The sequence below is a fragment of the Theropithecus gelada genome, chromosome 18 (genome assembly GCF_003255815.1).
Source record: "Theropithecus gelada isolate Dixy chromosome 18, Tgel_1.0, whole genome shotgun sequence".
NCBI lineage: Eukaryota > Metazoa > Chordata > Mammalia > Primates > Cercopithecidae > Theropithecus > Theropithecus gelada.
The window spans coordinates 28,201,702-28,217,202 of record NC_037686.1 but is presented as its reverse complement, the minus strand read 5'-3'; the positions used below and the strand labels follow the sequence as shown (position 1 = coordinate 28,217,202).

General features: G+C 44.9%; 1 protein-coding gene across 1 annotated transcript in view; it reads right to left on the bottom strand.

Moving 5' to 3' along the window:
* The window catches only part of MOCOS (molybdenum cofactor sulfurase), a 58,996-nt gene that overhangs the window by 25,173 nt on the left and 18,322 nt on the right, over positions 1-15,501 (bottom strand). Inside the window, exons 6-9 of the mRNA XM_025365229.1 lie at positions 15,120-15,319; positions 6,841-6,957; positions 4,359-4,823; positions 2,594-2,756 (exon numbers count right to left, since the gene is read on the bottom strand). Coding sequence (XP_025221014.1) covers positions 2,594-2,756; positions 4,359-4,823; positions 6,841-6,957; positions 15,120-15,319 — 945 coding nt within the window. The remainder of the gene's footprint in view (positions 1-2,593; positions 2,757-4,358; positions 4,824-6,840; positions 6,958-15,119; positions 15,320-15,501) is intronic.

Genomic DNA, 15,501 nt, shown 5'->3' with positions numbered 1-15,501 from the left:
GTGAAAGCCCGTCTCTACTAAAAATATGAAAATTAGCCAGGCATGGTGGCAGATGCCTGCAGTCCCAGCTACTCGGAAGGCTGAGGCAGGAGAATGGTGTGAACCTGGGAGGCGGAGCTTGCAGTGAGCCGAGATAGTGCCACTGCACTCCAGCCTGGGTGACAGAGCGAGACTCCATCTCAAAAAAAAAAAAACAAAAAAAAAAACAGGTTAAAGATCTGAATAGGTATTTCTCCAAAGAAGATGTACTAATGGTCAATGTGTATATGAAAAATGCTTAACATCACTAACAATCAGGGAAATGCAAATTAAAATCAAAATGAGATATCACTCTACACCTGTCAGGATGGCTATTGTCAAAAGAAAACAAACAAACAAAAGACAGTAGGTGTTGGTGAGAACGTGGAAAAACACGAGCCCTTGCAACCACTGGTGGGTATGCAAGAATTTTCAGTTAATATGAAAAACAATATTGAGATTCCTTAGAAAATTAAAAATAGAACTATCATATGATCCAGTGATCCCACTTCTGGGTACTTATCCAAAATAATTTCAATCAGGATGCTGAAGATTTATTAGCACTCCCAATGTTCATTGCAGCTCTATTTCCAATAGCCAAGATATGGATACAATCTAAATGTCCATTAAGAGATGAGTAAAGTAAATGTGGTATAGTCATTCTATTGAATACTACTCTATCTTAGATTCTGCAATATGTGACAACAGACAATTTTAAAAACTGGGATACTGGGGCCGACGCAGTGGCTTATGCTTATAATCCCAGCACTTTGGGAGGTCAAGGTGGGCAGATCATCTGAGGTTGGGAGTTCAAGACCAGCCTGACCAACATGGAGAAACCCTGTCTCTACTAAAAATACAAAATTAGGCAGGCATGGTGCTGCATGCCTGCAATCCTAGCTACTCAGGAGGCTGAGGCAGGAGAATTACTTGAACCCAGGAGGCAGAGTTTGCAGTGAGCAGAGATCATGTCATTGCACTCTAGCCTGGACAACAAGAGCAAAACTCCATCTCAAAAAGAAAAAAAAAAAAAAGTGGGGGGGCGTGGGATATCAAGACTCATACTCTAATAATAACACTGACCTCTTGGTTCAAGGAAAAATAAACCACGGGAACAGAATAGAACACTTACAGCCAAGAAACACAATCATGAATATGTGGAAATGTTATATATCACAAAAGTACAACTACAAGTTAGGGAGGAAATGGGAATGTCCTAAAAATGGTAAGTGGGATGGGGAAGGAGGAGGAGTGAGACTCAGGAGAGGTCCACAGGAAATTTCTGCTGTATCTGTAATGTTTTTTATCTTTTTTAAAGCCAGCACCACAACTGCTATGTAATGTTTTATGTATGTATTGTGTGTGTATGTATGTATGTATATATGTATGCATGTTTAAAAAGAAAAAGGAAGAGGAGGAGGAGGAGGACCTAAAGGAAATGTGGCCAAATGTTAAGATTTGCTAAAATTGAACGCTGTAATTGTGCGTTATTCTTTACTATCTGTGCTGCCCAACACTGTAGCATAGCTACACGTAGCTATTTAAATTAATTAAAATCAAGTAAAATTTAAAATTCAGTTCTAGTGTCCCACTAGCCACATTTCAATAGTCACATGTGACTGGTGGCCACTAAACTGGACAAGGTATAGTTTGAACATTTTCATCATCACAGAAAGTTCTACTGAACAGAGCAGGCCTATACTTCTCTATAGGTTTGATCATTCATATCATTTATAATAAAAATCAACAAGGATAAATTAAAGCCTGCAGTATACATGATGAGTGAAGAAAATAAAAGAAACTTAAGTAAAAAGGATATAATCTCATTCATATAAAGTTTATACCTCTTTGAGACATCATCATCCTCTGTCGCCCAGGCTGGAGGGCAGTGGTGTGATCTGGGTTCACTGCAACCTCCACCTCCAGGGCTCAAGCAATTCTCCTGCCTCAGCCTCCCGAGTACCTGAGTAGCTGGGATCACAGGTACATGCCACCATGCCCAACTTATTTTCGTAGTTTTGTATTTTTAGTAGAGAAGGGGTTTCATCATGTTGGCCAGGCTGGTCTCAAACTTTTGACCTCGAGTGATCTGCCCACCTCGGCCTTCCAAAGTGCTGGGATTACAGGCGTAAGCCACTGCACCTGGCCCCTCTTTACTGTCTGATTGGACTGTCAGATCTTTATCTCTCCCGAAATTTCCCAAAACCAAAGGGGAACAAACTCTTTGTTGCGTTTCCTAGACACTATTTCCCTTGCTTTCAGGTTATTTTACCCAGTTTTTTCCTTGAGACAAGGTCTTGCTCTGTCACCCAGGCCAGAATGCAGTGGCACGATCTCAGTTCACTGCAACTTCCACCTCCCGGGTTCAAGTGATTCTTGTGCCTCAGTCTCCTGAGTAGCTGGGATTACAGGCATGTGCCACCACACCCAGGATAACTTTTTATTTTTTTATAGAGACGAGGTCTCACTGTCTTGTCCAGGCTGTTGGGTTATTCTAACATTTGGTAGAGCATTTCATATGAGTATAAAAACTGCTCTTAGGAGCTGCTCTGTGAAAATGAAGTGGTTTTCCCACCTTTGGCTTTGATGACCATGATCCTTTGCTGCAGGTCGATGAAGGGCTGGATCAGGCAGAGCCGCGGTTCCTGCTTCTGACTCAGGCAAACACCATTGTGATTCACAACCATCCAGCTCCGGTCATATAGCAGCCCTTGGTTTCCTACAGGCCACCTGGTCACCTAAACAAAAAGGTAGATGTGTCTTAGGCCAGGGCTCCCCAAAGATGGTCTTCACCTATTTGTACAGTGGCTACACAAACACAGATGGACTTCATGAATTCAGCACCTACTCTGGAAGTAAGAAAGGGAGGAAGAGAAGAAACTAAAACCAAGAGGACAATGCAAAGGAGATGACATGGGAGCTGGATATCTCCCATTCAGCCTCCAGGTCCACACTCCACCCTTCTCCACTTCAAGCCATGTTTTAAGTAGGTAATGTTTTAAGTAGGTAATGTTTTAAGTAGGTAACTTTTAACNATGTTTTAAGTAGGTAATGTTTTAAGTAGGTAATGTTTTAAGTAGGTAACTTTTAACAAATGTTAAGATTTGAGTACAAGAGTGCAGTGAAAAGCAAGCCTCCTTTCCCAGCTGGCTCCAGCCGTTGCTCTTTTTTTTTTCCCTGTTGTTTTGTTTGTTTGTTTTAAGACGGAATCTTGCTCTGTTGCCCAGGCTGGAGTGTAGTGGTGCAGTCTCGGCTCACTGAAACCTCTGCTTCCTGGGCTTAAGCTATTCTCCTGTCTCAGCCTCCTGAGTAGCTGGGATTACAGGCACCTGCCACCATGCCCGGCTAATTTTTGTATTTTAAGTAAAGACAGGGTTTCACCATGTTAGCCAGGCTGGTCTCAAACTCCTGACCTCCAGGAGACACATCCCATTCATTTGTCCCAATGTTGGTGACGTCAACTTTTGTCACTTGGTTAACATGGAGTCTATTAGGTTTCTCCATTGTAAAATTCATCAATAAGTAGGTGGTACTTACTAATTAATAAGTATTTTATGGAGAGATATTTTCAGAATATGCAGATATCCTGTTACTTATCAAATTTTCATTCATTTGATTTAGCATCTATTGACAACTGTTGCCTAAACCAATTATTGGCACGATGGTTGCAAAGTGGTTTTTAAAATTCTGTCATTGATTTATTAGTTGGTATTCTATAGTAGGGTTGAGCTTCTTCTCTATTTATTCGCTAATTCATTTTTACTTTCTACTGGACTCATGGATTCCTGTGTTGCTCAAATGCTCACCACTCATCACTATCAGTACTTATTTTGATGTACATATTGCCAAAAACTTGGCCAACAGGAGCTCCTTCAAGCTGGCTCCTGTGTCCTTTTGACATATCTTCAGGTCACCTGGGCAAGGTGCTTAACCTCAAAACCCTCAGGCTCCATATCTATAAAATAGGGATAATATTACTATCCACCTCATATTTCACCATTTTAAGGATCAAATGAAACAAATAAACACAGACAATGCTTCAGCACACAGCCAGCACACACATTCGGTGAAAGTTGCAGCTATAATTAGTAAGAGTAATGACATATTCACCACTCAGAAACAGGGTCCTCTCAGGAGTCCCTGTGAGCAGAGTCATGTTCAAAAGTCAACACAGACCAAGAAGGGAAGCATGAGAATGGCTTTTCTCACCACAACACTCTGATGAATGATTTTGATTTTCTTCATGCTTTTCTTCACTTTATCAAAAAATAGAGAGAGAGAGAGAGAATAATAAAATAAATAAAGAGAAGGACTTTCTGTGCTGCTGTGAAAGTCCTTACCTCAAACGCAGCGCAGGATTTGATTGGATAGAGGTAAAGGTTGGTGACAACAAGTGGCCCAAGGGCCCCCTGCAGGACTCCTGCAGCTTTCTCTGAAGGAATCTGCTGGGTTCTGGCGACGTCACACACAGGTGGGGCCACAGGCACAGCATTTACAGTAGTAGATGAGTTGTTCCAAACTCCGGAGCCTGTGAGGGCATCTTCCTGAGGCAAGAGGCTATGTCTGCCCATGACAGCAGGTGTAACGTCAGCCTGGCTCTCTGCTGATGGGGCTCCAGCCTCCCCGGTGTCAGCATGGGTCTGAGGGACAGGCCAGTCCCCTGATGAGTGCAGGCGGGTGTCTATGATGAACCTAAGAAAGGCCTGGACATCATCCAGCGTTGACATGTATCCAAATGAAATCCTCACAGATCCTGTGGGCTGCCCATCTATGAGGTCCATATTGTCCCCACAGACGTGACCAGCCTAGGATAAGAGGGAAGCGCATCAGCCAGAGTGACCCCTTTCTCATAGAGACATTGCAAACAGTTTGACAAAATAAATTTTGTTAATTTTAAAATTAACCCAGGAAAACAGAACTGCAACATTAATATGCGCTGTGCATCTGAGACATAGCTCAGCTCTCTACACGCAGGGGACAGGATCTCATTTTGCTCAACTGTAAATTGGGACCAATACCAATCTCAACGGGCCATTAAAAAGTTTAATAGAAATACTTCATGGAAAGCATTTACCTAGAGCCAGGCACAGGGCTGGCTCACAGAGGGGTCAAAACACAGACTAAGGTTTCAGAAGCACCAAGGGGTCAACCTCAAGGTCTACCCGAGGCTGAGATGGGAGAAACATCACTGGTCACCCTCATTAGCCTCTCAGTACTGAGGGGAGGCCTGCATCCCTGAGAGCTGCCCCTTGACAACAGGGAAAGGCAGAGATGCTTCCCCTGCAAATGACCAGCCTCGGGCCACTGTGAAGGCCAAGGTCAGCTTGAGTGCCTCTGCCGGGAGGTGGGGAAGAAAGACAGGAGAATCTCAGTCTCCGAGCCCGGCTGCCTGGTGTTGGTCACTGGTCAGCACAGTGCATGGAGCAGCCCCGGACAAACCTCGGTGCTGGATCCAGGTCAGACACCCGAAGAAATGGAGCCACAGCATTCCATAGGACCAAATATTCTCTATGGAGCTGTGTTTGTGTTCTGAGCCTCCCTCTCCCTCTCTATTTCTTCTCCTCCCTCTCTCGTATCTCCTCCCTCTCCTTCTCTCCTATCCCTCTTTCTTTTTAAACAAAACTCAGTTCATGGTTAGTTGAGATCTAGTACATACAATATTTCATGGCAACCAAAGGAAAATCAAATTAGAAACTCAAACCAATAAAGACTCTTTGCCACTCAAATTATTCCTAATGAAATGGTTCAAAACAGGCTATACCCTGAAGCGAAAAACCTTAGCCTGGGGGAGAGACAGGGAGGGTGGGGAATCTGGGAGACACAGAATCCCTGGAGCCCTAGAAGATTCCACTCCGCACCCAACCCAGACGTCGGCTAACTCTAGCTTGGAGGCTGTACGTCAGGAGGGCTGAACCAGGTAAGGGCACATCCTTACACATCCCTTGTTAACACCCCTCTCTTGCCTTTAAATGGTTGGCCTCAAAGTAAAAACCAAATCCAAAAGTCTGCTATAAAGATAATATCTTGAAGCATTTTCTTTTCTTTCTGGGTTTTTTTGGGTTTTTTTTTTTTTTTTTTTTTTTTTAAGACGGAGTTTCCCTCTTGTTGCCCAGGCTGAAGTGTAATGGCACAGTCTCGGCTCACCACCACAACCTCCACCTCCCGGGTTCAAGCAATTCTCCTGCCTCAGCCTCCTGAGTAGCTGGGATTACAGGCATGCGCCACCACATTTGGCTAATTTTATATTTTCAGTAGAGACAGGGTTTCTCCATGTTGGTCAGACTGGTCATGAACTCCTTACCTCAGGTGACTCGCCTGCCTTGGCCTCCCAAAGTGCTGGGATTACAGGCTTGAGCCACCGCACCTGGCTTTTTTTTTTTGAGACGGAGTCTTGCTCTGTCATCCAGGCTGGAGTGCAATGGTATAACCTCGGCTCACTGCAACCTCTGCCTCCTGGGCTCAAGCAATTCTGCCTCAGTCTCCTGAGTAGCTAGGATTACAGGCGCATGCCATCATGCCTGGCTAATTTTTGCATCTTTAGTAGAGATGGCGTTTCACCATGTTAGCCAGGCTGGTCTCGAACTCCTGACCTCAGGTGATCCACCTGCCTTGGCCTCCCAAAGTGCTGGAGTTACAGGCGTGAGCCACTACAGCCGGCCTTCTTGAAGCATTTTCCATTTGTATTCCCTTTCCTTTGTACATGCACAGAGTAGGCGTGGAGAAATGAGTCTGCACAGCAGCCCCCACCCCAGACGCGCAGGCAGCAACAGGTGTTCCTGGGTCTCGCTGATTGGTGTCCGGACTGCAGAGCCCTGTACCAACCTGAAAATGCTTCCTGACCATCTCGTTGCTTATGCCCAGGTGCCTCTGGCAGGCCCCAGTGTTACAGAAGCAGCCAGTTCGCAGGTGGATGTTGTAAAGACTGGCCATTTTGTCCACCTGTGGGTTTAATGTAACATGGAATGAGCTGTTACCAACGTGCAGTTTTACTCTGAGAGTTTCAGATCAGGATTTGGACCTCTCTTTCCTAATAATAAAATGATGATACAAGCCTGGAACTGTCCCCTAAAATGCCATGATCTATCATAGGTTAAACATTGTATAAAATGTTGCAGTGGGGCTGGAGACAGTGCCTTCTTGGCATCAGCTGCACAGGGTTGGACCACAGAGCGGGCGCCGTGAAGTGCTATTCCACACAGGGTTGGACCACAGAGCAAGCCCCGTGAAGTGCTATTCCGAGCAGCCCCGCCTCAGCTCACAGCCTGGACTCCAGGTGTTACTGTGTCCATGCTGAGTGTGATTGATTTGCTTTTCCTACTTTCTCCAACTTTCGGTTTAATCATAGAATTGCTTTTCAGTCCAGAAGTTCCCAAAGCTCTTTCCTGCCCTCTGGAGGCTCTGGGAGGTGGTTCGCATTCACATGAGGCCCTGGGATGTTTGCCCCAGCTCCTCCAGGCTGTGAGTCAAGGACTCCATTCCCCCAAGGGCCTGGGGGCCCAGTGGGAGTCCTCACCCTGGGGCTCAGGCTGAATTCAGCGGGAAGAGTCACTGAACTGCATTCAGGAAAATAAACACATCTTGCTCGGCTGGGTGAGCCTTTGAATTTTTCTCCTTGGGAAGTCACATGTGGGGTGGCCAGAGGTCACCGTGTGGTCAGCCAGGGATCTTGGCTGGGCAACGATGCCTCCCACAGACCCTTATCAAGACCATGGCAGCCTTCATCTTGGCCATCTCCTCTGGTGTGTCAGTGAGAAGAAACCATTCTCTGGGTTGAATCGAGGGGCTTCAGATGAACAATTCTGTTTCTTCACCCTTGGCTAATGGCCCACTGGCATGCAGACCTACTAGTGAATTCAGGAGTCTCCCAGCTCTAAGGTGAGTCCTGGCAGCTCTACTGGGCCCAGCCAACTCCATCTCCAGAGTCAGGTTTCCCTTCACCAGGCAATTCCTAGGGAGACCCCCGACCCCCTGTCCAGCTCCCACCAGGCTGAATTAGAGTCCGCGTGGCTGCCCCTCTCCTGCTCCCCCATATTCACCATTCCAGTTACTTTTGCTATGAAGTAGGCCACCCCAAACTAGGGAGAATAAAACAACCACCCTTTTATGCAGCTCACGGCTACAGTGTGGGAAAAATTAAAACTCAAACAGGGCACGGAGGAGATGTCTCCTCTCTGTCTCAAAATGTCCGGAGTCTCAGCTAGGAAGACTCGAAGGCTGGGAGTAGTTTGGCATCTGGGGGTTGGGATCATCTGGAGATTCCTTCACTCCTGGGTCTTTGTGGTCCCCAGGCTGGAAGGGCTTCAGAATTAGGACCACCAGCCACAGTCCTGAGCTTGGCCTCTCCGTGTGGCTTGGCATCCTTGCAGCACCCACAGCAGCCTCAGGGAACAAGACAGTAGCTGACAGGGTAACTCCAGGCTCCAAAGCTAGTGTCCCAGGGAACAAAGCCAACATGGCATCACCTCTTCTGATCTAGCCTTAGAAGCCATGCAGTGTCACCCTCCCGGCACCTGTTAGCTATGAGCGAGGCACAGATCAGCCCAGATTCCAGGGGAAGACCCATGGATCCCCAGCCCTCCATGGAGGAGTGTCAAAGTCGCATGGTAGGAGACGATGTGAGCAGAAGACGCTGTTGCAGCCACACTTACCCTTTGTCCTAATTTCCCATTTATGCATCTGTCTCCTCTTGCCCTCAGCCCTGGGGAATCCCACACAGGCCCAGACTGTGCCCAGCCAGGTGAAGGACGTTGTTTGCTATGGCAAGATGAGCACAGCATTCGGGGAGGACTGAGAAACTGGCCCAGCAACAATGCGCTGGAGGCTCTCAGCCTGGGAGCCTTTGTACCCAACATTTATTGAGCACTTACTTTATCCTGGGTGCTGTGCTAAGGGATGTATATGCTGTATCTCATTTAATCCTTATATCAACACTATAATCAGGGTATATTGTTATCCCCATTTCACAGTCTTGGAGGGCTTAACTTGCCTAAGTTCACAGAGCCGGCAAGAGGCAGACAGACTCTGAGTCCCCACTCTTAACCACCATGCACAGTGACTTCCAACAGTAGGAGAATAAAATTAGAGGCCTGGATATACCAAAACAAGAACCCAAAGCCTTCTCATTGGCAGCTAAATTCTTTACACATCTCCTGATGAAAAAGAGACAGCTAAACCCAACTGATGTTTCCGAAGGCCACCAAAAGCCCTGTGGAAATTCCCACATCGTGAAGTTCCCTGAACCAGGAAAAAATCATAACTGCACTTGCTTGAACTGGCACAGTTAGTCATGCCTTAGCCACTGAATCCACTCACATGGTGAGCTTCCTCTACCAATGCACGGAGGGAGAAACTCGTCCTGTGTCTAGCCCTGGGGAATGAGACTCCCCAGACACCTAGACACGCAGCCTCACATCCTGGTGATTCCTCTTATTGGAGGCTTCTTCTCCACCACCAATCCCATGCCCCTGCCACAGCACACACAATTACTTTTTTTTTTTTTTTTTTTTGAGACAGAGTCTTGCTCTGTCACCCAGACTGGAGTGCAGTGGTGCAATCTCAGCTCATGGCAACCTCCACCTCTCGGGTTCAAGTGATTCTCCTGCCTCAGCCTCCTAAGTAACTGGGGTTACAGGTGTGTGCCACAACACCCAGCTAATTTCTATATTTTTAGAAAAGACAGCGTTTTGCCATGTTGGCCAGGCTAGTCTCCAACTCCTGACCTCAGGTAATCTACCCACCTCGGCCTCCCAAAGTGCTGGGATTATAGGTGTGAGCCACCATGCCCAGGCACATTTACTTTTGATTCAAGAATAAAACTTATGTTATCAATGACCTAGAATAACATATTTAAGAAGGCAGACCTTTTGCCTCTGATGCATTTTCCACCTTCACCCCTCCAAAAGCACTTAAAATATTGTGCTTCTTAGTAATGTCAGGGCTGGTTCTGCCAGTAGTGACAGCTGAGGGCATGGGGGCGAGGGGTCTGCACAGCTGCCATACCCGAGAGACCACCTGTGGCTGTACAGTGTCTGCCCCTGAACACCAGTGAGGACCAACATCTTCCCCAGGAGAACATTCCCCAAGTGTATTCTTTAGAAAGTGTATGGCTATTCAGAAAAGTGGGGGAAAAGATTCCTTGGGAGATGAATTTTGTTTGGGAAATCTAGGGTTTAGCAAATGTGGGTTGACTCCCTAACTCATTCTATAAGGACATCATTTTAATACCAAAACATGGCAGAGATACAATGAAGAAAGAAAACTTCAGGCCAATACCCATGATGAACATAGACACAAAAATCCTCAACAAAATACTAACAAATCAAATCCAGCAGCACATTAAAGAGCTAATCCAGCCAGGTACAGTGGTGCACACCTGTAATTGCAGCACCTTGGGAGGCCGAGGTGGGCAGATTGATTGAGCTCAGGTGTTCAAGACCAGCCTGGGCAACACGACAAAACCCTGTTTCTACAAAAAATACCAAAAAATTAGCCAGGTGTCACTACTGGGAATCTACCCAAAGAAAACGTCATTATGTGGAAAAGACACACACATACACATTTATAGCAGCACAATTCACAATTGCAAAAATATGGAACCAACCTCAATGCCTATCAACCAATGAGTGGATAAAGAAAATGTGGCGTATATACACCATGGAATACTACTCAGCCATAAAATGAAACAAAACAATGGGCTTTGCAGCAACTTGAGTGGAGCTGGAGGCCATTATTCTAAGTGACGTAACTCAGGAATGGAAAACCGAATATCATATGTTCTCACTTATAAGTGGGAGCTAAGGTAAGAGGATTCAAAGGCATAAGAATGATATAATAGACTTTGGAGACTCAGTGGGGAAGGATGGGATGAGGGAGGGATAAAAGACTACATATTGGGTACTATGTGTACACTGCTTGGGTGATGGGTGCACCAAAATCTCAGAAAACACCACCAAAGAACTTATCCATGTAACCAAAAACCACCTGTACCACAAAAAACTATTAAAATAAATTAGCTGGGCATGGTGGCATGTTCCTGTAGTCCCAGCTACTCAGGAAGCTGAGGTGGGAGGATCACTTAAGTCAGGAAGGTCAAGGCTGCAGTGAACCAAGATCGTGCCACTGAACTCCAGTCTGGGTGACAGAGTGAAACCTTATCTCCAAAAAAAAAAAAAAGAAGAAGAAGAAGAAAAAGAAAAAGCTAATCCACCATAATCAAGTAGGCTTTATTCCTGGGATGCAAAGCTGGTTCAACGTACACAAATCAATATGTGTGATTTATCACATAAACAGAACCAAAAACAAAAACCACAGGATCATCTCAATAGACACAGAAAAGGTTTATAACAAAATTCAGCATCCCTTCTGTTAAAAACTCAACAAACTAAGAATCCAAGGAACATACATCAAAATAACAAGACCCATCTATGACAAAACCACACCCAACATTATACTGAATGGCAAAAGCTGAAAGCACTTCCCTTGAAAACTGGTACAAGATAAGAATGACCTCTCTCACCACTCCTTTTCAACATAATACTGGAAGTCCTAGCCAGAGCAATTAGGCCAGAGAGACAAATAAAAGACATCCAAATACGAAGAGAAGAAGTCAAGCTATCTCTCTTCACTGATAACATGATTTCATACCTGGAAAATCCCATAATCTCTGCCCAGAGGCTCCTACAACTAATAAATAACTTAAGTTTCAGGATACAAAATCAATGCATGAAAATCAGTAGCACTTTTATACACAAATAATGGCCAAGTTGAAAGCCAAATCAAGAATGCAATCCCATTTATAATAGCCACAAAAATAATAAAATACCTAGGAATCCACCTTACCAGGGGGGATATCTACAATAAGAATTACAGAATACTGCTAAAAGAAATCAGACACCATGCAAACAAACAGAAAAACATTCCATACTCATGGATAGGAAGAATCAGTATTGTTAAGATGGCCATACTGCCCAAAGCAATTTACAGAGTCAATGATATTCCTATCAAACTACCAATGTCATTTTTCATGGAATTAGAAAAAAAACTACTCTAAAATCATATGGAACCAAAAAAGAGCCCAAATAGCCAAAGCAATCCTAAGCAAAAAGAATAAAGCTGAAGGCATGACATGACATCAAATTATACTACATGACATCAAATTATACTACAAGGCTATCGTAATCAAAACAGCATGGTTCTAGTACAAAAACAGACACATAAATCAATGGAAAAGGTTAGAGAGCCCAGAAATAAAGCCACACACCTACAACCATCAGATCTTTGACAAAGTAGACAATAACAAGCAATGGGGAAAAGACTCCCTATTCAATAAATGGTGCTGGGATAACTGGCTATAGATATGCAGAAGATTGAAACTGGACCCTTTCCTATCACCACATACAAAAATAAACTCAAGATAGATTAAGGACTTACGTGTAAACCCTAAAAGTATAAAAATCCTAGAAGAAAACCTAGGAAATACCATTCTGGACATAGGCCTTGAAAAAGACTTCATGATGAAGACTCCAAAAGCAATTGCAACAAAAGCAAAAATTGACAAATGAGGCCTAACTAAACTAATGAACATCTGCACAGCAAAAGAAGCTATCAACAGAGTAAACAGATAACCTACAGAATGAGAGAAAATATTTGCAAATTATGCATCTAATAAAGGTCTAATATCTGGAAGCTATAAGGAACTTAAATCAACAAGCAAAAAACAAACAACTCCATTAAAAATGGGCAAAGAACATGAACAGACCCTTATCAAAAGATGACATATATGCAGCCAATAGCATATGAAAAAATGTTTGACATCATTAATCATGAGAGAAATGCAAATTAAAACCACAATGAGATACCATCTCATACCAGTTGGAATAGCTATTATTAAAAAGTCAAAAATTAACATATGCTGGTGAGGTTGTGGATTAAAAGAAACACTTATACACTGCTAGTGGGAATGTAAATTAGCTCAGCCACTGTGGAAAGCAGTTTGGAGATTTCTAAAAGAATTTAAAACCAAACCACTATTGGCCCGGCATGGTGGTTCATGCCTGTAATCCCAGCACTTTGGGAGGCTAAGGCGGGTGGATCACATGAGGCCAAGAGTTTGAGACCAGCCTGGTCAACATGGTGAAACCCTGTCTCTACTAAAAATACAAAAATTAACCATGTGTGGTGGTGCACATCTGTAATCCCAGCTACTTGGGAGGCTGAGGCAGGAGAATCACTTGAACCCAGGAGGTGGAGGTTGCAATGAGCTGAGATTGCGCCACTGCACTCCAGCTTGGGCGACAAAGCGAGATTGTCTCAAACAAACAAACAAACAAACAGAACTACCACTGAATCCAGCCATCCCAATTCCTTAATTAAATTACTGGGGTATACCTAAAGGAATATAAGTCATCCTACCATAAAGGCAAATGCACACATATCTTCATTGAAGCAATTTCTCAACAGCAAGGACATGGAATCAACCTATATGCACATCAGTGGTAGACTGGTTAAAGAAAATGTGGTACATATACACCCTGGGACACTACACAGCCACAAAAAAAAAAAATGAAACCAGTCCTTTGTAGCAACATGGTGCAGCTGGAGGCCATTATCCTAAGTGAATTAACATAGAAACAGAAAACTAAATACTGCATGTTCCCACTTATAAGTGGGAGCTAAACATTGAGTACACATGGACACAAAGAAGAAAACCACAGCCACCGGGGCCTACTTAAGGGTAGAAGGTGGGAGGAGGGGAAAATTGAGAAGCTACCTATCAGGTACCCATGTAACAGGCCTGCACATGTATCCCCTGAACCGAAAATAAAAGCTGGAAGAACGCCGGGCACAGTGGCTCACATCTAATCCCAGCACTTTGGGAGGCTGAGACGGGCAGACCACCTGTGGTCAGGAGTTCAAGACCAGCCTGACCAACATGGTGAAACCCCATCTCTACTAAAATACAAAAATTAGCCAGGCATGGTGGCGCACACCTGTAGTCCCAGGTATTCGGAAGGCTGAGGTGGAAGAATCACTTGAACCCAAGAGGTGGAGGTTGCAGTGAGCCGAGATCACGCCACTGCACTCCAGTCTGGGTAACAATGCAAGAGCAAGACCCCATCTCAAAAAAAAAAAAAAAAAAGTTGGAAGAAAAAAATAAAATAAAAATAAAGAGCCAGGTATCTCCCTCGCCCTCTCTCTTGCTTCCTCTCTGGCGGCACATACCAGTTCACATTTGCCTTCCTCCACGAGTAGAAGCAAACTAAGGTGTTCACCAATGCCCAGTCTTCCGTCAACAGAACCATGAGACAAATAAACCTTTTTTTCTTTGTTAAAAACAAAATGTGGGCCGGGCACAGTGGCTCACACCTATAATCCCAGCACTTTGGGATGCCAACACAGGTGGATCACTTGAGGTCAGGAGTTCAAGACCAGCCTGGCCAAAATGGCGAAACCCCTTCTCTACTAAAAATACAAAAGTTAGCCAGGTGTGGTGGTGCGTGCCTGTAATCCCAGCTACTTGGGAGGCTGAGGCATGAGAATCGCTTGAACCCCAGAGGCGGAGGTTGCCGTAAGCCAAGATCATGCCATTGCACTCCAGCCTGGGTGAAAGAGCGAGACCCCATCTCAAAAAAATAAAAATGTGGATGCGGATGTGCTTTCAAGGAAAAACCAGCACCATCTTCCAAACACCCAACAATTCAATCCATTCCCCACAGAGCTGCTCTGGGAATGACCTTTGGTTCCTGTTGTCCATCTGTGACATCCCGTCTGATAACCGCCTACCACCATGCCTGAGTGCTCAGTGCAACTCTGGACATTTTAGTGGACCAGGAAGTGAAGTGAGCAGCTTATTCAACTATAGCAGAGACCCAACGATTCCCCACCTGCCATCAGAAGAACTGGCCTCTTTCTTCCCATTTGACAGTTACCACTTTTGGCTGAGTAAAGAGGGCTGAAAAACGAGGGTGAATGAGAGTGAAAAGGCATGTGGTTGAGGACCAGGTGGCCTCTTCAACAGTGCATGGACTTTGTCACACTGCATTGCTCTCGTCTGGAACTCAGACGAGTTGTAATAAAGTCAGCAGGATGGAAAGAAAACCCACCTGGGAGTAACCAATGATGTTCCCTTTGTCATCCAGCACATTAAAATTGATGATCGGACCCTGAACCTCGGGGCTGCTGAACTCGGAATCGCTGTAAATCCTCACCACAGCGGCTCCATTGGGGTACCGGAGAGAGGACAGGGCCACGTAGGTATACTGAGCCAAGGTGAAGGTGTGCTGCTTTATATTCTCCATTCCACCTCAAATCAATCATGAAACACAAGAGAATCATGACCTTTACGTAAATTCACTCATTCTTTTTTTTTTTTTTTTTTTTTTTTTTTTTTTTTGAGGGGGTCCCCCTTTTCCCCCCTGGCGGGGAGTGGGTAGATAGCCGCCGGCCACCCCCCCCCCTCACCGGTCTTGCCCGCGTGTCTCTCTC